The following is a 26,920-nucleotide window of genomic DNA, read 5'->3' as shown; positions in this document are numbered from 1 at the left end:
ATATTGACTTCCAAATTTATATAATAGCAAAATTAATTAAACTATACCCAATTTATATAATTAATTAAAACTATGCTTATTGCAGTAATTATATTTGCCAATCCGCATAATTTTTCCTGAAAATAATTAATCAGGTATCCACAGTAAGAGCCGAATCAGTAGGGTTTAAAAGGCAGCAAAGCCCAAGTCCATCACTAAAGCCCAACGAAAAGAGCTTTTTAATGGCTCTGCGTTCCCATAGTGTTCTCTCTTCAGCCGCAGTGAAACCCTAAAAAGCAGAGGAAGCTAAGGGAGAGTAACAGAGCACAACAATGGCGGCAATTACACAGCAAGCAAGGACATTGTCGACGAAAGAGGCTGACATACAGCTGATGTTGGCCGCTGAAGTCCATCTCGGCACTAAGAACTGTGACTTCCAAATGGAACGTTACGTCTTCAAGCGCCGCAACGACGGTATACTCTTTAGCTCGCTGCATTAAACTGCAAATATCCTCATTTTCATTATGTTCTAGATGCATGATGATAATTTAGTAGGTATTTACGTGTTGGTATCGGAATATATGGTGTTAAATATGCACTTCGACAAAGCTGCTAGATTCGTTAGAATAGGATATAGATGCTTATTAGCGATTCGAAGGAGAAAAGTTGATCGATATACCTAGAGAAAAGTATTTTCCTGTTTGGTAATAATAAAAGCTGTATGTTTTTCTTAGTTATTATGTTCGAAAAACAAATAATTTGACTCTATAGTACGAGCACACTCAGGTAATTAATGTGCGATCCACTCTTTTTCTTGTGTAGTTTATAGATGATGTGTTTTCCTATGCTATGATTTTTCATTGAGATCAGTTGACACTTAATTACTTATCTTATTATTATGCCTATCTTGTCTCTGATATTTAATACTATCTCTGATATTTAATACTATATGTTTGTTGATTTATTATTAGGTAATGTAGCAGTTGTGATGAATTCTGATTCTAATTAATTTGTATTCTGGCTGGGTTTTATATTTCACTTCATAATCATGGTATTAGCAAACTAATGTATCCATTAGTTTAGCAACTATCTTTGTATCTTGATTGATCATTTGTTTCCAGGTATCTACATTATCAACGCTGGAAAGACATGGGATAAGCTGCATATGGCTGCTAGGGTTATTGTTTCTATTGAGAATCCCCAGGACATAATTGTGCAATCTGCCAGGCCTTATGGACAGAGAGCTGTCTTGAAGTTCGCACAATATACTGGTGCACATGCCATTGCTGGTCGTCACACGCCTGGTACTTTTACCAACCAGCTTCAGACTTCATACAGTGAGCCACGGCTTCTCATTCTCACTGATCCAAGAACTGATCACCAGGTTGATATTTCTGTAACATCACACGTTCCTTTTATAGCTTGTTGACATTTTTTAACTAGTTTGAGTCATTTGCAGCCTATCAAGGAAGCTGCACTTGGAAACATCCCCACTATTGCCTTCTGTGACACTGATTCTCCAATGCGATATGTTGACATTGGTATCCCTGCCAATAACAAAGGAAAGCACAGCATTGGTGTTCTCTTTTGGATCTTAGCAAGAATGGTACTGCAGATGCGTGGTACCATTAATCCGGGACCCAAGTGGGATGTCATGGTAAAATCTATCTGGAAGGATATCTATTCGCCCATAATTTTTTTCCTAGCTGCTGTTCTAGTTTAGTTGTTCTTAAGTTTGAATAATGATTTCAAGTTCCATTTTCATTTGGTGTTCCCTGAATGTAAACATGTTTTGTGTGTATCTTGTAGTAACTGAACATCTATCATTCTCACATTTAATTTCTTTCTGTGCTAGGTGGATCTGTTCTTTTACAGAGAACCTGAAGAGGCAAAAGAGCAACAAGAAGAGGAAGTACCTGCTATTGCTGATTATGCAGAATATGGTGGTGCTGCTCTTGGTGGTGATTGGACTAGCAGCCAAATCCCTGATGCTCAATGGACTGCAGATGGCGCAACATCTGTTCCTGTAACTACCAGTGGCTGGTCTGGAGATGCAGGTTGGTGACATGTTTTCTGGAATTAGTAATTCAAGTCCGTGGATGCAGAACCACTGATTATTATTGTGTCACTGTATTCTTTTGTGTTCTACTTTATGAATGCATTTTTTTGAAAAAAAGAGAGTATGATATATGTCGTAGTGAGTGATCTCTTAGTTTTCTGAGGTCTGCTGATTTGATGTATTTTTCTCTTCTACATATAATGCCATATTTTGTCTCCATATCTTTCAGTGGTTGATGGAGGTTGGGATGCTGCAGCTCCTCCTCCTGCACAAGTTGGTGTACCAGAAGTGACCCCTGCTCCAGATGCTGCTCCTAGCTGGGAATGAACTCAGACTCCTTTAGAAACTTCTTTTTTGGTTAAAATTAGATATGTGAGTTCTTATAACAGACGGTTTTGTTTACAATGCAATTTGTAAAATTTTGGACCTGTTGATGTACGAAATTATTTTTAATCATTTATAGCATGTCTTTTTAGTGCTTTCTTCTTTTTGAACCCGATTCCCCCCACCCCACCCCACCCCCATCTAGCTTTTTGGTGATTCAAGGATTGGAAAATCGTCCGTAATGGTAGGTTTTATAGTATAGCTGTTAAACCAAGTTCTTCTTTGTGGCTTACATTACGAGCATTTTAATTGCAGTTGACTGATTGATGTTGTTAACTGTTGTGAAGATGGGTTGCTATCCGAGTTATTTTAATTAATGAGAAGAATATAGCAGCTATGAGTTTCTTTTCTCTTTTGCATGGATAGGATAAAATTCCCTAAATCTAATATTGTCAGTGTTTGGTTAAAGCTTTTTCATTGTTATTTTGTTAGCAGAATGTTTGAAGAACACACTAACACAGTGTGGAAGTCGTTCCAGCATTTTGTTAGATACTCCCTCTTTTCATTTTATTTGTCCCATATAACAAGTAATTTGATTAGGGATATTTTGCCGAACTACCTTATTAATGATGTTTTTGAATTCTAAATTTAATTATTCAGTAATTTAAAGCTAGGGGTAATATGGAAGAAAACAATAAAACTCTTGATTTGCACAACTAAAAGAAAATTCTTTTTTTTTGTTGAGGGGTTGAGTGAAATGGAATGTAGCCAGTATGTTATAATTTAATACAACATATCTGGTAAAATTTCACAAGTGAGTTCCGAAAAGGCTGTAAGAGGAGAGTGTACAAAATATGCTATAAATTAATAAAAAACGGAAAGTCAGATCTAACCAAAACTTCGTTATGAAAGTGCAACATGGAGGTGCTCCTTTTAATTGTGAGAATGGTCCATTATGGACACTTACAATTTCACAATTTTGTTTGGAAGGAAATGAGAGGTTTTCAAGATCTTAGGAATAAAAATGAAAAAAAATAAATTACACAAACTTGTAAAGAACCACAAGACCTATTGACCCTATTTGCTGAAGAAAAAGAAAATAATAAACCTGCAATCCAATTGTTAAGTGTTTCTTGATGACCTTTTTTTTGTATTGACCATTCTATCTTGCCTACTGCCAAGACTGCAAGTGCAAAGATGGTTGCTCCATTGGCATTTAACAGACCATTTTTAGTTAAATAAATCTGATTTGGTACAAGTGTATATATTCATCGTTTCTGCAAGACTAAGAAGTTTAAATCAGCTTTGTGACTCTACTTGAAGTGGGTTCTAATGGCTATGATCTTTACTTTTACAAGTGAGAAGAGAACCTCAACCCAGAGAATCTATCGATAAGACTTGAATATGGCTCCAATTTTCGTCAGCTACTTGAATTAGTGTAAGTGAAACTCGCGTATAGCCTAACTGAACAGCCTTTGAACACACTGGCCTGTGTTTTCCCTTGTGCAATCAAACTGATCAGAGGAAACTGCAAATTTACGAATATTCCTTGTGGCTTCTCATCCTTGTCACCAAGTGTCTCCCCTTCTCTTCTATGTGACGCTTCTTCTCTTCAAGCTTTTCCCCCATTTTTTTCCGCAAACCAAGAATCCTAGCCCTTGTATCTGTTCTTTTTGGCTTCATATCATCTTCTGTAGAACTATTTTGTTCCTCTAGCATACTCAGTGAATGAGAAGGTGAAGGTGAGTTGCTTTGCATGTTCTCCTCTGTGCTCATGCGGTGACTCTCTAGCTGTTCATTGTGGTTCAACAAGGGGGCATGCAATTCCGCTGCTGAAGAATGGCCCATACGAACTGATAAATATACCTGTGGGTCTGATGACTTGCGTTCTAGTGTCTCTCCATGATGTTTTTTCGACTTAAGGTGTGCTCTTTCTGGACTAGTAGTGAGGCTTCTGAAACTAGGCTGAACCTTAGGAACTGAGTACAATGAGTGTGGATCCATTGACTTACTCTTTTGAGTAGCCCATCCAACTCTATTCAGTCTTTCATGTTCACTTTCAGCAGTACTGCTGGTACTTCTCCTATCTGCTTCTTGTTTCCTGGCATTACCTGCAGATTTGTTATGAATCCATATATATGGAGCATCTTTTAGGGGAATCCAGTCATCCTTTTCTGCTATCATCCAAGGGATGCACACATTCTCACAATTTGGAAGCACAACAGCTTCACGAATAGCAGCCTGCATCAGTTTGTAACAGCATCAGCTCAACCTCTGAGAAAATTTAAGCAAATAACGTCGCAGGTAGGTGCAGAGAAGAGAACGTATATGTAAAAATTGCCAACATGTCCCGTGGTGTAGAATCTGAAAATCGATTTCCTCCATTAAGTTGGTTTTTCTTTTGTAGTCAGCACAATTTGCAAAAAATTCAGGTCCTAGAAGTAATAAACTGGCTAGACAAGCTTAGTGTATTCTACTTGAACACTTTCTGTTGGTGCCATATAAAGTACCATCATCCTCTCTCCCCACTAAAGAAGTAACCGAATCACTCTCCTCTGCTTTTCACATCTCAAAGTACTTTTTAAATTTCACTGAATTGATACAGTGATGAACTATCCGAGACCAATTTAAAGTATCATCTACACAAAATTGGCTCATGGATCTTTTGAGGTGGATACTTTGATTGGGACAACTAAAGTCAAACAGCTGTTATGATGCTTTAAGTTGAAGAAAATCAAGAAGAAGAAGAATAGCTGATGACAATAGCACCTCATGCTCATACATGGGATCTTTGGTCTGTTGTGGAGAGTAGGGAATAGTTGTCTCCTAAGTTTCAGGCCATTTTGGCTTACATTCTACCTTTGGCATTCACAGCACCTAAAAGCTTGTGTAGCTGACTGGCAACCTAAATTTACTTGATGAATATCATTCAAACAATAGAGCAGATTACTTTTAAAACTGACCTTAATTCGACTGGTTATGAACAACAAAAGATGTCCACTTGAGATCTTACGGTCCCCAACAGAAGAGTTCAAATGGATATCAATATCTGGCATCGCTGTGAATCCAAACCATATTTGATCTGAAGGTGGTGGCTTTACATATAACCTCAGTGTTCCTCGTAGAGATGCAACCCTGATCCCCAACGAGAGTGGAACCTGAATGTTTAAATACAATGGTTAGAAATCGATGAGCTGCTTCCACTAGCTACAAGATGGACACTTTAAGATTTTCCATTCACTACTGCAAAGCCAACATAAACAGGTAAAAAGGACCATATGTTTCTGAATATCTTAGTAATACAGGCAAAAGGGAAATATCAGTGAAGCACAAGTCTCATGATTGTAGAATGAGTTGATCCCATTTTCACCACAATTTATTTCCCACCTCTACCACCTTGCATCCTCATTTTAACTAGTGTTTTCTATTTTCATCAATTATCAAAGAGAACATACCAAAAGTCAACTGTATAACATGAGTTTTAGTTAGTTCCTTTTTTCTGTAGCACAATAGGGAGGTCATTATTATAGATAATTATGTACGAAAGCTACTGTTGTACCCTAACCATGAATTATGCAATCAGTTCAGAAGTATTGTAACATGTCTTTTGCAGCTATTGAATCCACCAGCAAGTTAAGCGTTTAAACACAGCAAAGCCAGGAAGTTTATTTCAGGGAAACCCAAGGTTAAATTGCTAAAGATAAGCAAACATTATAACCAACCTGTGAAACCTGCCTGGCCACAGAATGTAAGATTGATTTCCACTTAGATCCAGGAGGTGAGCCACTAGTGCAATTAGAGCTTCTGCTCGCGGTTGAGAAGTTACCTGATTAATGCACTTTAGATTACTAACTGATAAAGATAGAATTTATTTTTCCACAACAAAATAACCAAAAAGGGTTGTGTTACATACGTGCTAGTATATCACCACCATTTCTTTGGTCCATCTTATCCGTGTTCTCGTCAGAATGCTTAAATTGTTCACTGAAGCGTTCAAAACCTTCTAACAAATCTGATTTGACGTTATCAACAACACTTGAATCTAAACTTGCTTCGTCCTCTTCATGTAAATCAAGGTCTTGAACTTCAAGCCTTGTTTCAAGGTCTAATATTGCACCACCAGAGTACTGAACATCAATTTCGAAAGCCCAGAGCTCGTTCATGTCTGAGGGAAGAACCCTCATTGTATGTATATAGGGAGGGAGCTCACCAACATTAACAGCTGCACAAGTTACTTCACCTATGTAACTGGGGCTACGAATATTGGAGAGGGTTCTCTACAAATAAGGAGAACACTGAGTTATAGCCTTATTACAAAAACAAATTTATCTTCAAGTCATCATGAAACTGTCACATTAAAATATATGCACATAAAGCTTCAAAGTGAAATGCATTAAACAAAATTCTCGTCCTGAACTGATAACTTCTCTTAGTGTCATAGCAGGGAAAGAAAGTAGCTCAATCCTTCAAGACCTTACTTAAGTAGAAAGGTGGCAAGTTATGGATGCTTACACAAAAGCTTGCTGCTGATATTTCACTAGCCATTTATCCAAGCCATGGCAAAATTTCTTAAAAAATGTTACACGTACTTAGAAGTATCAAATTGTATGACATTTTATAGGGATGAGTCTCAAATTGGAGACCTCAAATTTCTTTGTTTTTTCTAAATCCAAAAGTTATTTGAGTCTCTGCCGAGATTATCTACTTATCTACTTATTTACTCTATTTACTTTAATATTCTTGTCTGACCTTGTTCTATCTTTTATTGAGCCGAGGGTCTTTCGGAAACAGCCGTCCTACATTGGTAGGAGTCAGGTCTGCGTACACTCTACCCTCCCCAGACCCCACGATGTGGGATTTCACTGGGTTGTTGTTGTTGTTGTTGCCGAGATTATAGAGGCTCTGATACAAGAAAAGAGAGAAGAAGAATACTATATATTGAAGACTTCATCAATGACATTACACAATAAGAACCCCTTGTGTAGGAGTCTTTACTTAACATAATAAGATAGTTACTTATTCTCTACTTAATAAGGTAAACAATTATTCTTTACTAAATGTTAGGTAAGTAGTTATTCTCCTATATTAAGTAAAGAAAATTTGTAAATATCATATATAAAAATCTACCATATTCAGTTTATCAAATCAAATGATCTTATACATATTGTGCATAGAACATTTTATCATATAACCATCTGAATTGTATATTTTTATTTTCAACATTTATTTCATTTCCCAATTAACTTGGGTTTGAGGCATAGAAGTTGTTGTTCATTTTTTATTTTATTGAGTTTGCTTGTTTTGAGAACATAGCATAAATATCAAAGGAAATATAACCTGACCTCAACTACCTTGGGATTGAGTGTAGTAGTGAACTTTTTTTAGAATGGTAACTTGAAGGTGTAGTAGTATTACAGTTGTTAATGTCCTAGAAAAGCAATACAAGTTAACTTAATAATCAATCTCTACCCTAGTCAACTAAAAAAAGGTTACATCTCCTAATGAAGTAAAAGGAGACACGAACCTGAATCCGTTCTTGCAAAGAACTTTTCATCTGCTCATTTCTTTTAGCATCAAAGAACAACCGCGATATTAACAAATTCCAACAAAGGGATCCTTCATCACCAATAGCCCTGTCATCAGAATCTGCATCAGAAAGGACAGAGCCAGTAGAAGATACAATGGATGAAGGCACTATAACATCCTCATTGGAAAAATCGAGAGACTTTCTTGTTGGAGCAACCTTCATGACACTACTAGTCAAGTCAAGGTCTTGGAATGAAGGGCCTTTCTCAATCAACTTTCGTTCTTCATGGCCTGATTTTGAACTGCAACTTCCTTTATTTTCTGGAGCATTCTTGGAAGCTTTCTTGGTTAACTTTTTTAGAAATTGACGAACTTTTGACGAGGAACCATCTGGCTTACTTGATTTATCAACTAATTCAGCACCAAAACTTGAAGATGGTTTCATAAATGAAGGATATGCAGCGTTTAGCGAAGTCAGGTAATTCTGAAACTCTACATTTAACTTTGCCAACCACTTTATTTTTTCTTCATCCTCACAGGAAGCAAGACGAAGGGCTTTGCACCATGCTTCCTTCTCCCAAGATGTCTCAAGGTAAATGTAAAATATTCTACTTCCTTTATATACAGCAGATGCTCCACTTTCAACTTTAATTGGGTATCTTTTTGCCCTGTAACGAAATTGAAGTGCTAAGCTACAGTTGGCGCTATCCTTCCAATATGAAAATTAAAGAAACATTTATGTGACAGAATTTTTTTGACAAAATATATAAGATAACTAAGTAAAAAGTTCCTCTATACTACCTTCTTTAATGAAGTTAAAACCTATTTGAATTGATTACATCTTGGAATTGTAAGGCCTTGAATTCCAACTTTTCATCCATAGCTACTTGGACATAATTTTATTATTTATGAAAACATGTACTGATTGATTTCTCTTTTTTTTTTCTAAGACAACTTGATACTTCTACCATCAGAAATGGCAGGCCACATTTTGGTCTTATGTTACTTTCCATTGATTGTCTTGGAATATAATTAGCACTAAAGAAAATTGTTTTCTATTCAAAAGGAAGTGACCCAAAAGTAAGTGTTTAACCTGTTATTTAGTTATACATTCTCAATCAATTTTTTTCGATAGGTTACTACATACTCAATTATTGCGTAACTAAATAAATGACACTCAATGGGATGCTTCTAAAGTTGGAGGATTTTAAGTCCCAAATTGAGTGTCCTAATTTTTATGGTCATTCACAGGTTCTATTCTGTAAATAGAAATTTGACTATATACAACACCCTCTTCTTTTTTCTAGTGTTTGTAATACTCTAAAGATATTTAACTACTTTAGTGTAAAGAAAAAGGGGAAGAAACTAGAAGCTAAAATACTAGTATGAAATTTATCATATTCAATCAATGATTTTAAGTAACAAAAGGCAACAAATAGACCTACCCATGTTGCCTCTTATAACCTTGAATAGTGAAGATATTAAACATTGTACAAGGTCAAACCAGGATATGAAGGAGTTGTTCACTTTTACAGCAATATAGATGGAAATAAGGAAAGCAGCAGAGCACTATGCCCATTATATATCTTTTAACTTCAAGCGGAGCTTCAGAAGCTCTTTTTGTAAATTGAACAAACATCAATTTTTAGCTAAGCAAAAAATAAGAAGTCATGCGTTAGGCATTTTACCAGCCTATAGTAGGACAAGTTTACAGTTAATATGTCCACATGGTCAACCAACTATAATAAAACAAAGTTAAATGCTCAAGAAAAAAACAAAGTTAAATGAGTCTTGTGGAAATCAGGAATGAAGCTAGTGTTTCAGTTGAATTGAGCTGGAAAGTAAAAAACACACAAACAATATAACTTCCCCACCTATTATTTTACATCAACCAGAACGCCGACTTCAGAACTTTCTCTTCAAATGTATGTTTGGGTTTCAAACCTTTCAAGGGCCCCAATATCGAGATAATATCTCATCAATTGACATAGACGTGTTATCGATTTCCTTTTCCAATAAGCAGTCAAAAGACTAAACTCTACAGCTAGATGCTACTACTATTTTTCTTATAACTCGTGGCTGTCTAACGGCAAACTTAATGGAGACTCCAGTGGACAGCATCAAAGAGTACCCACTGGCATGTACGGCATGGTGCGCAATACAATCTGACATGCATCTTCAATCTAAGTAAAACTTGTCAGCCGAAGGATTTGCCAGAAGAAATTCTGTTACATAAAGAAGATACATCTCTAGGTAGCATGAATTTACCAATCAATTTCTTCATTTTAGGATATTATGGTAAATTGGTGGCTGTCTTCTGGTGCATATTCTTTATTGGGATTTGCCTTCTTGTAGCTTCAAAAAGCTCAGAGAATTGTATTCTATACTTCACATACTGCGGATCAGGAAGAAGTACTAGTTGCTAAAATTAAATCATCTTCTCACAACCAGATAAATTCAAGCTAAGAAGAAGTATAAAGCTGTCAAGTTCTCTTTGTACCCACTCGAGTTTTCCTGCTGCAGTGCCCGGAGACACAAAACTAGGATTTGCTTATACTTAGAACAGAACCAAGAAGGCTCTTTTTAGATCTTATGCCTACAATACAAATAATCTACCATGTCCATAAAATTGCTAGAATAGGATGGAACACTCTTAGATATTTCCAACTTTTTATGTTTGAAGTGAGTAACTCAAGCACCATTTATAACCAGTGAAAGATGCAGGAAGAGTTCTAACTAAGACGCACTTCAAAAAGTAAAGTCAATCAGGTTCTAACTTACCATTTTCTTGTGGACAAGCTTGAAGCAGAAACAGCCGCAACCATGCAACCTTTGAGTGGAATTTCAGTATGGGAACCATCCGATTCTATTAGGATGAGAGAGTGATTCTTGATTTTAGCAAATTTCTGAGTAGGTATTACTTCTAAGATCTCTTTCTGGGCTTTGTGCTGCTTTGTAGATTTGTCCGTGTTTAAAGCTTTCAGGATTCTTTCAGATTCTAGAACCCATACTTTTCCCTAGGAACAAATATACATACTATACTATAAGTTATACTGATCAAGTCCACTGAGGAAAAAAAGGCACGGTGCTTGAATGGAAAAGAAAACTCCAGTTTAAATCATACAATACTAATGAAATATCAGTACAAGAATATAAATTCCATTCGCAGATTATTTCAGATCAAATAATAATCTTCTCACACACCATGTTTCATTCATTTAATGGTGATAACGAGATGATTCGTTCACTGTTTTCTAGTAGCACAAGAGACAGCGAGGTGATTAGTCAATGATTAGAGTACTGCCCTCTAGGTGGAATCTGTTAAGTTGTCAGAAGGTTACAACATGAAATGGGAACTTTTTCTGGTCCATTTAATCTTCTAATAACATTTACATAGTCTTCAAGAACCACTTTTCCTCTCTCTGTTTCTTTATATACAAGGGAAAGATGACAGACTGCTGCTAATAATCATTGAAGTGTATAAACATCACATTTTCATCAGTAAAAATCTTCTCATCAAGAAATACCAAAACACTGAAACCTTGGGCATTCTTTGAGCCTCCTGTTGTGCATAGAATGGTCTATACTAGATTATACTTGGAATACTCTCCAGGACTTGAGAAGTACAAGAATTTACATTGAGATGGTTTGGTTTCCACCATAATGCCTGGAAATGAAACTTTTCAAAAGAATTTGAAGGTGCCCCATGTCTTGTGTACAGTTGCGGAGCCACTTTGTGGTTAGGGGTTCATCCAAACCCATTCGTTAGAAAATTATATTATTAATACCTGATTAAAATAACTTTTTTATGTATATACAGTAGATATCGACTAGTTCTACATTTTAAACACTCTTAGTCAAAATCCAGCTCCGCCACAGCTTGTGTAGGCAAACATATATTACACACATGATACATTGAACAAGACATAATATTGGGGCAAAAATTAAGCAAGAAAAATGGGTACCTGCCTGCTTCTTGTAGAAAGATGGATCAATATCCCCAGCAAAACACAATGACCCTTGAGGTGATTTCCCTTTATCTCTTTCAGGAGAAACTTTTCTCATAAGCCACCATATGAAAATAACAATTCCTACAGCTTCCACTACAAGAACCGATACCCCTCCAAGAACAAACACTGTTAACATTAACATCATCTTTAATCCTTAATCTTTTTTTCTCAACCCCCCGACAAGAATAAGAAATTTATCCAATTCTATAGGTGGGAGAAAAAAGGTTATTGGACACTACAATTCCTCTCAGAGAAATGGGCGCTAAAGGTTTGCTGTAACTAGAAGCAACCATTAACAAATTATGGGCGGAAGTTACGGATAATTTTATTCTTAAATTCAAACTTGAGAAAATTAATAGATCCGTCAACCTTGGACTTGCACGAGAAACGGAGCTGAGGTATTCCATGTCCATACTAAATTATTATCCAAAAGAGCGACTACGTAAATATATTTATCTGTTTCATTTGGAGTTGTGTTGCTTCATTTTGTATATTACATACAAATCGATACAGAGTGAACAACTATAACAAATACTAAGTTGATTGATGTATTGATATATTGAACTATTGCTACTTTCGATAAAGTTGATATAATTAATGATTCATATTCAAAGTATCCTTGTTTTTGATTATTTTTTTTTAAAATAAAACATCATTCTAATTTGAAAGTACAGAATATTTTGTTTCAGAATAGATGTGGTTTTAGATTGGGCATACCCCTTAAGTAAATTATTCATTCTTGAAAAATAAAATGTATTTTTATTGATTTATTCTTCGTAAATATTCTTAAAAATACGTAGATCTCTCGTAGTTTATTAGTAACATCAAATTTTTTAAAAAAGAATATAGTTAAAATTGAAAGAATATCATTAATGTTATTTTGATGATGTGAAACACCATTTATCTTGAAACAAAATAAAAATAACACTTATTTTGAAATGAATGAAGTAATTAACTTTGCTATTTTGGTCCCCAAATCATCTTATTCTTTCTTATTTCGTCTTTATGTTTTTCGTTTGCTTATTTGGCTCTCATGAATCTACAATTACTCTCATGTCTCCATTTCATTTAACATTCTTTTGTTTTGAAATACTATTCTTTTAAATTCATATCTAATCAATCCAATCGTTCACTAACTACATTATTTTTCATTCTAAATTACGACTAGATTATTTAATATAGTGGTCCAAATTGTGGACCAAAGATAGGAATAAACTATAACTTAATATGAATATGGGGGGCCAAACTAGTATACTACTTCTTGTATTAACGATTATGCTTTTCCATTGTTTTTTTCTCCTTTTACTTAGGTTTAATGCACTTAAGTCGAAGGTCTTTTGAAAACAACTTCTCTACCTTTTTGAGATAGTGATAACGTCTGCATATACTCTACTCTCTCTAAACCCCACCCAGTGAGATTTCACTGGATATGTTATTGTTGTTGTTGGAGACCAAACTAGAGATGTATTCATTGGATATTACTTACCACCAATCTGTAAGTTTGAGCCTGGCCCAATTATAGTATCTGACTATGGCCCTGGCCCAACCTAATGACAAAGCCCATTCATTTTGCTAAATACTTCTTGAGTCATCTTGCAAAAAAGAATACTTTTTTGGTGATATTCAAAATTTGCCTCGATCCTATTTTGGAATTATCTTTAATTTTTATTATTTTAAATTGATGGTATTTAATTTTTCTTTCTTTTTATTTAATGAAAATTTATGAAGCAAAGAATTTTTAACTATGACCAAATTTCGCAGGACAAACTTTTGTCTTGTCCGTTATAAGTTGTATAGTATCGCATTCGCAACTCGTAAGGCCTAAGTTTAGGAAACCTTTACTTTGTTGATAAAGGTTTAGAGAAGTTAGTCTTTATCAGCATAAGTTTGTATGAACATAAGCCTTATAATACATAACGTGTGCCTTAAGAATCTTTTGCAAAAGTTCAGAAAATATTTGTCTTGTTTAACAAAGGTTTAGAGAACTTAATCTCTATCAGCATAAATTTGTTGAATAAGTTATACCTTGCATAGACCTTAGCCTCTATAAGCACAGGTTTGTATGAATAAGTTATGTCTACCTCGCAAATTTTGCCTTGTGAAATATTTACAAAAGTTTAGAAAATATTTATAAAAGTTTATTTTGCCTTGTAAGACATAACTTTTGTCTTGCAAATTTTGTTTGTCTTTGCATTTTTTTTTAATATCAAGGATATTTTTTACCATGTTTTTGTTACTTTGTTTCCTTACTAGTAAGCGCATTGCAATTTCTTGTGCTCTGATTTCTGTTATTATCTATGACTGTTTGTACTTTGATTACTTTATTTTATCTGTGTCGCTTTCGTTATTTTCTTTCTCATATCGCTTTAAATTTCTTAGCCCTATCTGACCTCTTTTTATGCTTTTATTGAGCCGAGAGTTTTTCGAAAACAGCCGTCCTACCTTGGTAGGAGTAAGGTCTGCGTACACTTTATCCTCCCCAGATCTCACGTTGTGGAATTTCACTGGGTTGTTGTTGTTGTTGTTGTTGTTACTTTGTGGGTGTTTGATCACATAAACAAAAAAAAAATTATTCACTTTATTTAAAAATTTTAAAATTGAAATTGTATTTGATCATGTTTTTTCGAAGAATATTTAGAATTTGAATTCTAAATTTAGTCCAATACTGTGAAAATCATTTTCTATTTTCACAATAAGACTAATTACTAGACTAAATTGCCCTTATATATTTTTGATCTCTCAAATTCTTACTTCTTTATAGAATACTAATTAGAGTAGTAAGAATAGAACTGAAAATAGATAATCAAGTCTTTTTTCTTTTTTTGAAAATGATAAGTATTTTCAAATAATTGTTTTTAATAAAATTGACAAGTACATAAAAAAAAAAAATGAGGATTGGCAATTTGACATGCATATTTCTCATGCACTTGGCTCCATCTCATCTATGCTCTTCCAATCACGAAATTAGATATTTATTATTGTTGTCATTATCAATTTATACAATCTAACTTTGTAAATTATTTTTATATCGTTAGTAAATAAAACTAAACTCAAACTAAAATATCTTGATGTACTATAAAGGGTGTCCCATTAATAACTTCAAATTCACCAATATTGTGCACACAAATTTGGTTTAAAGTACCTTTCTATGTTCACTCATACTCCAAGGTAGCAAAATTGAGCTAAAATATAATGAAAGCTATTGCCTTCAATTTAATGAAAGTTGTTAGGTTTATTTACTACTCTTTTAGTGTCCCCCTACTTATCATTTTTTTTCCTTCTAGAGTGCACACGTTGATCCCCATCAACTATTAATAAAGGCTCTATTCAACCAACCATGGTACAAAAAATTGAACAACAAATCAAATGTGAGATAATGACAAAAATATCCTTTATTTTGATAGTAGATTTAAAATATATTATTTAATTTTTTAAGTTTGTTAAAATGAACACTTTTAGTTCTTCAAATTTGTAGAAAGTAAGCACAATATTTTAATTTTTTATCGATCTGATTACTAAAGAACCAGAAACACCAAAAAATTCGTCAAAATCCTAAAAAACGCAACACAAAAAAATTATACCTAATACTAAAAAAAAATAGTACCTCAGAAACTTGCACTGGATTCTTTAAATAGATCTAAAACAAAATAAATACTACTTTCAAATGTGAGTTCTAGTTAAATATTTTCTATTTTCATTATATTAATTAAATTTAACAATCAAATTTTGGTAAATATATAAAAGAGATCAAAATTGCTTGCTTATAGAATACTTAAAGGACTGAAACTTCTTTTGCTTATTAAAGAAGAACTTTGGCTATTTTGCTTCAACCGAGAAATCGAATCGAGAAAGCTTCGCTCAAAGGTGCTCATTGAGCCGGTCACCATTGGCTAAAAACCATTTCTCGCTTGTGATGTGAAGCCAGGTGATATTAGTATATTTGGACAAGCTTGTAAAATCATTTTTTTTCCTTTCTAAAATCAGTTTTTGTTGAAAAGAGCATTTTTTTTTTAAAAACAACAAAAAACTTTTGACTAGAAATAATTTGTATTTGAATAATCGATTCGAAAAACATTTTTGAATAATAGTCTATATTTGATCAAACTTTTAAAAAATGCTTCTAAATATATTTTGTCAAAAGTGTTATTCAAAACAGAGAACTTATTTTTCTTTTCAACTTCTCAATAACAACTTCTGCTTTTATTCAAAATATCTTTTCTTCTCTTAAAAAATTAGCAAAAAACTTAAACTTTTAGAAAAAAAAACAACACTCTTTCTTAGAAAATAATAATAATAACAATAATGTATTTTTTGGCTTAGAAAAAACTCGGTCAAACCGATAATTTATGATTACAACTTTTTCGAACATTTTAGTTCTTTGCAGAATTAAAAATTTACATATTATAATAATGTGTTGAAAAGTTCATTAATAATTTGCTGCTGACAAATGAAGACTATTTTACTATTGTAGTAGGTGTAATATTTTAGAGCATGATAAGACCCTGTTTGAACTATTTATTATCAATCCTTGAAAAAAAAGAAAAAGAGACTAATTAAGTGTCATTATTTTGGGTCGGTTTTGAATTAAATGCCCACCCAACCAACACCTACTACCAGTAGTACCCATTTAATGAGCTCACAAAACTAAAAGAAAAATTGGATTCATGGGAATATGTCATTTTCTTCTTCTATTTATTTTATTCATCCTTTGGAATTGAAGTCGAGTTGATATATTTACTTCGGTAAAATTTGAAAATGATTTTTGCCTTTTAAAATGGGCGTATGTCAGACCATATTTATGAAATAACATATTGTTATTGTAAAATTTGAATTCCACCAAAGTTTCATTCTTATATCTTCAATTTTTGCAATATATATAAACCAAACCCATCTAAATCAAAAAAATTAAACCTAATTAACGCATTTATGTGTTTGGACTAATAATCAAGAACTGAGAAAAATATTATAGGAGATTATTTAAATTGCAGTACAATTAAAAAAATAAATACTACTATTACTTAGGTATTTTTTTCTTCATATTTGTCTAAATTTTAGCAGACAAAATTGATCGATATATGTGTTGGTAGAAAATACTCCGGTCACAAATTATTTGTGCTTTATGCTTTTTGAGGTTCTAGTTATGTGATTTTTGATCAATAATTATATATTATCAGGAGAAGAATTTCAATTTATAATATTTTTCATATTGAAATTTTATTTAAAAATATTAAGTTGATTTAATTCAAACAAATTAACTCTCGAAAAAGAAACACACACTTATTTTGCAATGGTGGTACTAACAAGTAGTCACTCCATTTCATTTAACTTTGCCTTTATATCAAAAAAATAGATTTTTGATGAGTAAAATAATTGAGGCGCACATAGGCAAATCAGCACCTAATAAAAAAAAAACACTTCATAACTAAGGCATCCATCCATATTTGTTCGAAGTTGGATGGTCGATAGTTGTTATGAATGAGCATGTGAAGTCAGTGATGAGAGAATTCAAACCAACCAAAAAAGACCCATATCCTTTTCCTTTTCATTTTGCATGAATCAATTCAGTCAAATACATAACTATTTCATGTTTTTGCCCCTCTACCCATTTCACACATACATACAATATTCATTTCTTGGCCACATTCTGCAAACAAAAAAAAATTACTACTTCCTCATTTTTGTCCATACCTAGCCGCATTTACAACTATAGATGCAACCACAATTATTCAAAAAAATACGAACATGCTTATGCATTGAGTTTTCCCCCTTTTAATTCCTCTGAAAACTCCAAAATCTTTTAGTCAATTTTTTCTGTTGCCTGTTTGTTAGTTGTTCAGTCTTCATACTGGAAATCTTTATTTTTGTACTCCAAAAATAGAAGTAATCTAAGCTTATTTTTTTCTATATAACACGAAGGATTTTTCGTGGAAAAATGAGGAATTCATCAATATCTACAACTTCAGCAGATGATGTTATGATGGAAATTGAAGCAAATAAACCACAAGGTCATGGTATAGTTGTAGGTGGATTAAGTCCATTGAGTGAAACATTATGGAAAGAGAAAACAAATACAGAGTTTATTGGTGATGTTTCTGCTAGATTGGCTTGGAAAGATCTAACAGTAATGGTTACTCTTAATAGTGGAGAAACACAGAATGTTCTAGAAGGACTTACTGGTTATGCTGAACCTGGAACTTTCACTGCTTTAATGGGTCCTTCTGGTTCTGGAAAATCAACACTACTTGATGCACTATCTGGTCGACTCGCTTCCAACGCCTTTCTTTCTGGAAGAATTTTGCTAAATGGACGTAAAGCTAACCTATCTTTTGGTACCGCGGTAAGTAGGAAACAGATCCCACTCTGTTTTTTGCTTTTCTCGTAGAGCTGAAACTTTAATTTTGTATTATTGTTGTTACAGGCGTATGTGACACAAGATGATACGTTGATCGGGACATTGACTGTACGAGAGACAATATCATATTCTGCTCAACTACGTCTCCCTGATCGGATGCCATGGTCTGAGAAACGGACGTTGATTGAGAGTACTATTATTGAAATGGGACTACAAGATTGTGCTGATACAGTTATTGGAAACTGGCATTTACGCGGTATAAGTGGAGGAGAAAAAAGGAGAGTTAGTATAGCGCTTGAGATTCTTATGAGGCCTAGATTGCTCTTTCTTGATGAACCAACTAGTGGTCTTGACAGGTACTAGTAATAATTTCAAGCTTACAGATCTATGAATAGCATATGAAATGAAAGGTTGATTTCCTAGATTATCGTTAAACTACTAGTTATTATCTCAGAAATCAACTCTTGAAATGAACATTCTATTTTTTTTTTTGGATTTAACTTACATACACTAACAGTATGTTTTAACCACCGGTAATTTGCATTGTCTTATAGGTTACTAATCTAACTTTCTTTTTTCATAGTGCTTCGGCGTTCTTTGTTACACAGACACTGCGTGGTCTGTCGAGAGATGGAAGGACTGTGATAGCTTCAATTCATCAGCCTAGTAGTGAAGTATTTGAGTTGTTTGACAGATTGTATTTGCTTTCTGGAGGCAAAACAGTTTACTTTGGTCAGGCTTCTGAAGCATACGAGGCAAGAATTCTTCTCCCCTTCGTATTATTGTTAGGATTTAACTTATATACAAGTAATCCTGCATAGAAGTTAAACTCTTATTGTTTGTATTTGCAGTTCTTTGCACAAGCTGGGTTTCCTTGTCCTGCTCTAAGAAATCCATCAGATCATTTCCTACGATGCATCAATTCTGATTTCGACAAAGTTAAGGCAACTCTAAAAGGGTCTATGAAGCTACGGGTAATTCAAATTTCTTTCCTCTGATCATCTTGTTTCCCTTAAAAACAATCAAATCTTTGTTAGCTTAGGGTAATGTTTTACAAAATATATTTTCTTAAATTGCTATCATCGATCTGTTTCACGGAGGGGGAACAATTGAAGTATGTGTAACATGTGCTTTTGTTTCAGATAAACTGCAATATGATAATCGTTAAACTATACAGCCTGTCCTATTCTTAGTTTTCTCTTAAGCCAAATTAAACTACTTTTAAGCAATATTAGCATTGTTTTCCTCATTTAACTTTATATTTTCTGATTCCTAATCAGTTTGAGTCCAATGAGGATCCTCTTGACAAAACGACAACAGCTGAAGCTATACGCATCCTAGTAGACTATTATCGTCGTTCTCAGTACAGCTACTCAGCTAATGAAAGGGTTGAAGAAATGTCGAAAGTTGTAAGTTTTGATGTTTCAACTTTGATTAATACTATGTCATCGTCTAATCATCTTCTATTATCAGACATGATTCTAAACTATGTTTTTTGGTGTATAACAGAAAGGAACAGTGCTAGATTCTGGCGGAAGTCAAGCTAGTTTCTTCATGCAGGCCTACACCTTAACCAAACGTTCCTTTATTAACATGTCAAGAGACTTTGGTTATTACTGGTTGAGGCTTGTTATCTACTTGGTGGTCACTATCTGCATTGGAACTATCTATCTTAACGTTGGAACCGGTTATAGTTCCATCCTGGTAATATCCTAATTCCTGTTGAATGAGAATGTAATTAAGCATTTTAACTTCTATATACTGGCAGTGTAAAAAAACTTTTATACGATTAGATCAGCTAAAAGATAACTAGAGACGGGTTAATAATACACTCTTTTACACTAGCAAAGCAACACAACCACAAAGTTGAAAGATTTTAACTCGTTCCTTTGTAATAAATGAGAAGAAATCAATCTCATTTCCGCTATGTTTTCAACTGCTATGAAACAGGCAAGAGGAGCATGTGCATCATTCGTGTTTGGATTTGTGACATTCATGTCAATTGGAGGATTCCCTTCTTTCGTCGAAGATATGAAGGTTTGCACCTTGTGTCATAATCTCAAAAAAAAACTAACAAACTTTTTGGCAACACGCTACAACTTGAACTTTTTCTCTCATTGAAAACAGGTTTTTCAAAGAGAGAGGATGAATGGACACTATGGTGTTGGTGCATTTGTCGTGAGCAATACCTTATCCGCGATGCCATTCCTGATACTGATCACGTTTCTTTCTGGCACTGTATGCTATTTCATGGTCCGGTTACACCCAGGCTTCACACACTATTTGTTCTTTGTGATCTGCCTCTATGCCAGTGTCACTGTTGTCGAAAGCTTGATGATGGTCATAGCTAGTGTTGTCCCTAATTTCCTCATGGGTATTATTATAGGTGCTGGAATTCAGGTAATAAGCTTTCATCAGTTCACCATTCAATTCGTCCAAAAATACAACCAATTTCAATAGTCTTACTTAACTTTTTGTTCTGTTTTTACTCATGATGCTAGGGAATATTTATGCTAGTCTCTGGCTACTTTAGACTCCCAAATGACATCCCAAAACCTTTCTGGCGTTACCCTATGTCTTACCTCAGTTTCCACTTTTGGGCACTACAGGTAAGAATAGTTTTAACTTCTATACGCTGACAATGTCACGAGCACATCTTATTTGTGACTACTATAATGTTTGTTAACTAAATTGTGGATGGTACAGGGGCAATATCAAAACGATTTGATGGGGTTGGAGTTTGATAACTCGAGTCCTGATCTTCCCAAAATCCCGGGTGAATTTATACTAGAGCAGATATTCCAAATCGATCTGAACAGGTCGAAATGGGTGGATGTAAGTGTGATCTTCGTGATGATAATCACCTATAGGATTATCTTCTTTATCATGATCAAGATCAGCGAGGATGTCACGCCGTGGATCAGAGGTTACATTGCTAGAAGAAAAATGCAGCAGAAGAATGGGAATCAAAAACAGACTATTGCTCCATATGGTCTTACTCAATCACCCTCTCTAAGGGCCTATGTTGGAAACAATGGACCAAATAGCAATAGGTAAATGGAGGCATAACAAATGTTAATAAAATCAAAAGGACAAAAAAGAAGAAATATGGAGGCTTAATATTTGTTAAAACCTCTTTTGACAAAGTGGTAAATTGCAAGAAATTTGTATCAAATTATATACGAGTTGATGGTAGTTTTTTTTTTGTTTGTTGTTTTGCCACATTTAACCATTCTTCAGCTTCGTGCTTTAAATATATGTGCTAGTATGATTTATCAGCTACCAAATGTTGTTTTTCTTTTTTGGGTTATGCAGAGAGATTTCTTCATTTTACTACCATTTGCTGTTGTTTTCAAGTTCTATATGTAGGAGCAACGATGGATATGATACAGTAGATATAGAATTATTGTATTGAAATTGAAATTTTTGATATTGTGATTTTGGTATTATGGCATTTGGTATGCCCTTTTTTGCCATCTTGATGTGGCAAGGAGCCCTAATCTGGCGATTTTTTTTTTATTGGAAAGATATAATGGTTTAGGAATGGAAAATTTACACAAATTTCATTAGTTTAGGAGTTAATTAATTAGAGACACTTTAGTTTGCAATATTACGAATCTTATTAGATTTTTGTTGCGTTCATATACGTCCAGATACATGTATTCTGGGACACATGAGTCAAAATTAGATGTAATTTTTTTCAGATACACTGTATCCAAGTGGATTTGCATGTATCTAGAATACATAGACAAATCTTGTTTTCTGTCCATCTCGCTCATTACTCTCTTATTTATATGATATCTAGATACATATGAATCACACCAGATACATACAGATTAATTACATAAAAATATAATTACAGATAACTATTTATGAAAGCTCTCTTATTTTATTAACTCAATCCATTTTGACCCATTTAATTCAACTAATTTAAAAACTAATCTGACATGAAATCTAGATTAATTCACGCTAATTTTGTCTAAATATTTTTAACAAGAGATTTTTTATGGCGAATTGAATTTATGACTTGCTTTTAAGCTCATTTCAATCCATGTAATTTTTGAGCGGATAAAAAAATAATTACATAAAAATATAATTAAAAAAACATTGTTTGAATCGTCATTATATATAGGCGAAACCCATTGGTGGCTCCCTAAAGTTGGCACCAACTTTCACTTAGACACCTAAATCAGGAGATGTTCATTTTAGACACCTCAAGTAAGGGTCGAATGTGTCATCTTGACATTTTTTTGACAATCACCAAAATATATTAGGTGTGTGTAATACACTCGCCTGATGTTTCAAAAGCAGCGAATTAAATAAAGACACGTGGCATATATATACATCAAAAATAATTATCAAATAATAATCAATAATTTGATGACACGTGACATTTTTTTATCCAAAAAAATTAAAAATTAACAATTATTAACCCCACCCACCCCGCTGTCATCTTCTCCAACCCACCCACCCCACCCCACCATCATCTTCTCCAACCCCATCCACCCCAACCCCTCCTCACTCCACCAGATTTTCTTCTCCTCCAACACTATCCATATCATCTAAAGAGAAAAATATGAAGCTATAATGACAAATAAAAATATAATCAAATTGGGTCAAAAAATCCGACGTACCTCCATTTTTTCCGGCAAGATTAATACAAATCTAAAATTACTCACTAATTAACCCCCACACCCACACCCTATCAGTGGTCTTCAAACACCACCCACCCCGTCGTCGTCTTCTCCAAAATTGATATGCTTCGTTGTTAGAGTTTTTTTTTTTCCGGAAGATGGTTAAGTCGCCGGAAAATCTTGACAGAAATTCGGGCATAGTAACAAGAACTAGTGAGCACAGTCGCTTTTCGTTTGATGCAAAACTGATGGATACATGTAACAATATTAAAAAATGATGAAGAAGTAGAACAAAAAAAACAAAAAAAAACAGCTTCTACGCGTTTCAAATAGGTGAAAAACACGCGAGGTGCCAACTGTGTAAAAAGTGTCAAGATGACACATTCGACCCTTACTTGAGGTGTCTAAAATGAACATCTCATGGTTTAGGTGTTTAAGTGAAAGTTGGTGCCAACTTTAGAGTCTCACCGATGGATTTCGCCTTATATATATAGTGAAGTAAACAGAAAAATCCTTTATATTAATAAATAATCAATACGTCAAGAGAATTATTATAGAAAAATCAAATAAATAATATCATAAATTGTTCAGATAGATCAGTGTTACAAATACTCCCTTCATTTCTATTTATATGTCACAATTTTATATTTCACGCGCATCAAGAAACTAAGTAAATTTATTATTCTATCCTTATTTTATATTTTTTTGAAGTCAAGTTTTCAATCAATGAACATGAATTAATTTATTTTGATTAGTTAATTTAATCAATGAATATGAATTATTTACTTAGTTTTTCTATATTGATCAAATATATATTTTTAAGGTTAATAACTAGGAGGGTTAAATAAATAGAACAATATTATTTATACATTAATTTTGTAAAAGGACATATAAATAGGAACAAAGCGCCAAATTATAAAAGAAAAAACCTCTACATTTACTCATGAACAAGTTATTTTAAATTCGAGTTGGGATTAGTCAGGCCAAACCGCCATGGAATATAAACTCTGTAACTTGTCATGCATAGCATGTTCATATACCCTGCCTTTGTTTGTTATATTTTTTCAAGGATGGGATCCGCTTCAAACGCCAACTCATTGCCTGGAGGTGGTATCCATGTGGAAGAACCTTTTGGAAGCAGATGGTATTCCTACCATCTCTAATGCTGAATCCCCCTATTCTCAGCTATTCATGGAAGTTGTGTTCCCTGTTGTGAGAATATCTTGCACTAATATTTGGCAGGCAAGGCAACCTGAACCAATGATTCTTTTTTTGGAATTATGGGAGAAGCTATTGCCTCCAGCAGTCCTTCAGACCATAATGGAAAACATTGTCTTGCCCAAGTTATCTGCTGCTGTGGACTCCTGGGATCCACGTCGAGAAACAATTCCTATCCATTCCTGGGTTCATCCATGGCTACCCTTGTTGGGTCAGAAGTTGGAGAGCTTCTATTTTACCATACGTAGTAGATTGAAAAGTGTGTTACATGCTTGGCATCAGGGGCGGATCTACATGGGAGTGAGGGGTTCACCCGAACCCCCTCAATCGAAAAATTACGTTGTATATAAAAGGTTAAATTTGAATATTATGGATATATACCCTTTAATGAACCGCCTTAGTGCAATTGAAAAGAATGGCTTAGCGGTCAGAGGGTTCAATTTATAACTAAGGTCGTGAGTTCGATTATCGCTCAAGTCTTTTTTTAAAAGTTTCTCACTCCCTTTTTTATTTAATGTGCATTTTGGGCTTTGGATACATTGTTGGGCTTGAGCTTTCTCACTCTCAAATGAGCAATTGTGTCTGGGTAGACAAAAAGTAGTTAGCCCATTTGTGTATATTTGTTATTTACTTAATTGTTTTTTTATTTTTCTTAAGTTTAAATATTGTATTTAAAATATTTTATATATTTTTTTTATGTAATTGGAATGAAAAATATTCCTATTCTCTCTTTTTCATGCTCACATATAAGCCCTAACTAGATTTCTATAATTTCTAACTGATTTTCAATATTAACACACTTTTCCACCAAAAAAAAAGAAATAACACACTATGCATATCTCGTTTTGTTAAATTTTATATATTATTTATCGAGTGACATAGTGAGTTCTTTTCAACTATATTTTTATCATTCTACGTATTAATATATTAATGTTGTTCAACATCTTTTGTTATTATTACTATTATTATTGAGTACTAAAAATATATTATTTTTAAAAAAGTGTAAATATTGAATTATTAATATCATAATATTTTTTATTTTCTTTATCAATTTCAAAAAAATATATTATGATATTAATAATTCAATACACACTTTTTTAAGAAACTTATCTTTTGTGGGGCATTAATTTAAAAGAAAAAATAGAAAGTTTAAAATAAAGTAGGACAGTGCAACGTGAAAGTTAAAAAAAAATGATATTTTTTAAAAAAGGCTCGACGGTGTAGAGAAAAATGAAAAGAAATGTTAAAAGGACAAATAAGGCGAGTTAAAATTTAGCAAACGTCTGCTTTAATTTTTCCTTGTTTATTTTCTTTCTTTATATGTTGAACCCCTAAATTAAAATCCTGCATACGTCACTGACATGCAAGTGATATGTCTGCATACTACATATTGTCTTCTTGGAAGACTGTGTTTGATTCCATTAACTGGGAAAACCTGATGGTCAGTTTTATCGTTCCAAAGTTGAATGCAGTCATGAAGGACTTCCAAATCAATCCAGAAATTCAGTATGTTGATCAGTTCTATTGGGTTCTCACTTGGGCTACTGTTGTTCCCATTCAACACATGAATCAGGTGATGGATATCTTCTTGCAAGAATTTTTGTGCTGTTGGTTGCATTCAAGCCCGGATTTCGAGGTAGTGACCAAATGGTTCTTGGGATCGAAAGAAATTCTACCACCTGAACTTTTGGCAAATGAACATGTTTGCTGTAGACTAAGTCTTGGTCTGGGCATGATGAACCAGGCTATTGAAGGCTTGGTGGAGTTCCCATCTGGTATGAGTGAGAACATGAGTTGTCTTGGGGTTCTCGAACAAAGGCAGGTTGAGAATTAGGAAAAAGTAGCAGCACAAGTTCAAGGTTGTCCATCTGTCCACATGGACTGTACAGGTGGGGACCTTGAGAGGTTGAAGGACATTATTGAAGTGCATGCGCAGAAGAATTGTTTGCTGTTCAAGCCTAAGACTGGCAGAACGCAAGATGGTCATCAGATATATGGTTTTGGTAACATTAGCATAATCATAGATTCTTTCAACCAGAAGGTATTTGCACATATTGAGGATCGGTGGTGTTCTGTGTCACTTGATCAGCTGGTGGACCTGCAAAATCTATCTGATTTGAAGTCGCGTTAGCTGTCTTTAATCCTTGAGTTTCCCTTTCATGAAAGCAACTCGTAGCTGTTAAAAAACTATTTTTTAGGGATCATGGAATTATGAGTGCTGGTTCTAGTGTCACTGTAAGTTCTGATGAAGATGAATTACTTATTTCGTTGTGTTTCATCTGTCCTATAATGTGAATTTCAAATTTGTAGATCTTGATCATCCTACATGGTTTTTCTGGTTAAATAGCAGTTGTTCAGTTTCATATGCATATATGATATTATAATTATCTTTTATTCTGTAAAGGGAGCAGTAGAGGTCGAGAAAACAAAAGAAACTAACCACAAGCTCATAATCTCGTGTATTTTCGAAGCTTTTAGATTACCTCTCAACTTTTTTCTTTTCCGTTTGCACTATGAAAATTCTCTCTACTATAGCTTACTAGGTAATCTTGAGCCATAACTCAGGTCTTAGGTGAAAAAAGTGATAGTTTCAGCAGATGTGACATTTTATCAAATGCTTTACAGAACTTTAGTTGTTAAATTTGTATAGGTAGCTCAAACAGAGGTGTGGAATCGCTCCATTTACTCATTTTGTAAAGAATTGTGACGTTTCTACTATTAACGGAACATTTATAAAAAAAATTCATCAAATGGTCTTTAGCTTTTTAGTCTTAGCTCTACTAAAATAGAATGATCTTAAAGTTCTGCTCTGATCCAT

General features: G+C 33.9%; 4 protein-coding genes across 4 annotated transcripts; 3 read left to right on the top strand and 1 right to left on the bottom strand.

Annotated features, from left to right (window-relative positions):
• The first annotated feature begins 201 nt into the window (after positions 1–201).
• Positions 202–2,519, top strand: LOC129894322 (40S ribosomal protein Sa-2-like). The gene is made up of 5 exons (XM_055969957.1): positions 202–453; positions 1,101–1,363; positions 1,439–1,636; positions 1,835–2,036; positions 2,268–2,519. Exons 1-5 carry the CDS (start codon positions 312–314, stop codon positions 2,363–2,365), a joined length of 903 nt encoding a protein of 300 aa, XP_055825932.1. The 5' UTR covers positions 202–311; the 3' UTR covers positions 2,366–2,519.
• A 938-nt stretch (positions 2,520–3,457) lies between these two features.
• Positions 3,458–12,161, bottom strand: LOC129896986 (uncharacterized). The gene is made up of 7 exons (XM_055972998.1): positions 11,858–12,161; positions 10,670–10,905; positions 7,887–8,556; positions 6,276–6,639; positions 6,085–6,188; positions 5,326–5,520; positions 3,458–4,603 (listed from the first exon to the last, which is right to left on the bottom strand). Exons 1-7 carry the CDS (start codon positions 12,041–12,043, stop codon positions 3,899–3,901), a joined length of 2,460 nt encoding a protein of 819 aa, XP_055828973.1. The 5' UTR covers positions 12,044–12,161; the 3' UTR covers positions 3,458–3,898.
• A 5,152-nt stretch (positions 12,162–17,313) lies between these two features.
• On the top strand, positions 17,314–21,584 carry LOC129895522 (ABC transporter G family member 11). The gene is made up of 10 exons (XM_055971245.1): positions 17,314–18,235; positions 18,317–18,606; positions 18,834–19,005; positions 19,102–19,224; positions 19,531–19,659; positions 19,760–19,954; positions 20,201–20,287; positions 20,378–20,650; positions 20,752–20,859; positions 20,957–21,584. The coding sequence occupies exons 1-10, from the start codon at positions 17,831–17,833 to the stop codon at positions 21,305–21,307; spliced, it is 2,133 nt and encodes a 710-aa protein (XP_055827220.1). The 5' UTR covers positions 17,314–17,830; the 3' UTR covers positions 21,308–21,584.
• A 2,416-nt stretch (positions 21,585–24,000) lies between these two features.
• LOC129894506 (septin and tuftelin-interacting protein 1 homolog 1-like) lies at positions 24,001–26,233 on the top strand. The gene is made up of 3 exons (XM_055970218.1): positions 24,001–24,528; positions 25,508–25,877; positions 25,992–26,233. The coding sequence occupies exons 1-3, from the start codon at positions 24,001–24,003 to the stop codon at positions 26,231–26,233; spliced, it is 1,140 nt and encodes a 379-aa protein (XP_055826193.1).
• Positions 26,234–26,920: the final 687 nt, after the last annotated feature.

This window comes from Solanum dulcamara, chromosome 7 (assembly GCF_947179165.1).
Source record: "Solanum dulcamara chromosome 7, daSolDulc1.2, whole genome shotgun sequence".
Taxonomy (NCBI): domain Eukaryota; kingdom Viridiplantae; phylum Streptophyta; class Magnoliopsida; order Solanales; family Solanaceae; genus Solanum; species Solanum dulcamara.
The sequence above is the reverse complement of the archived record's forward strand: the minus strand, read 5'-3'. Positions and strand labels throughout refer to the sequence as shown.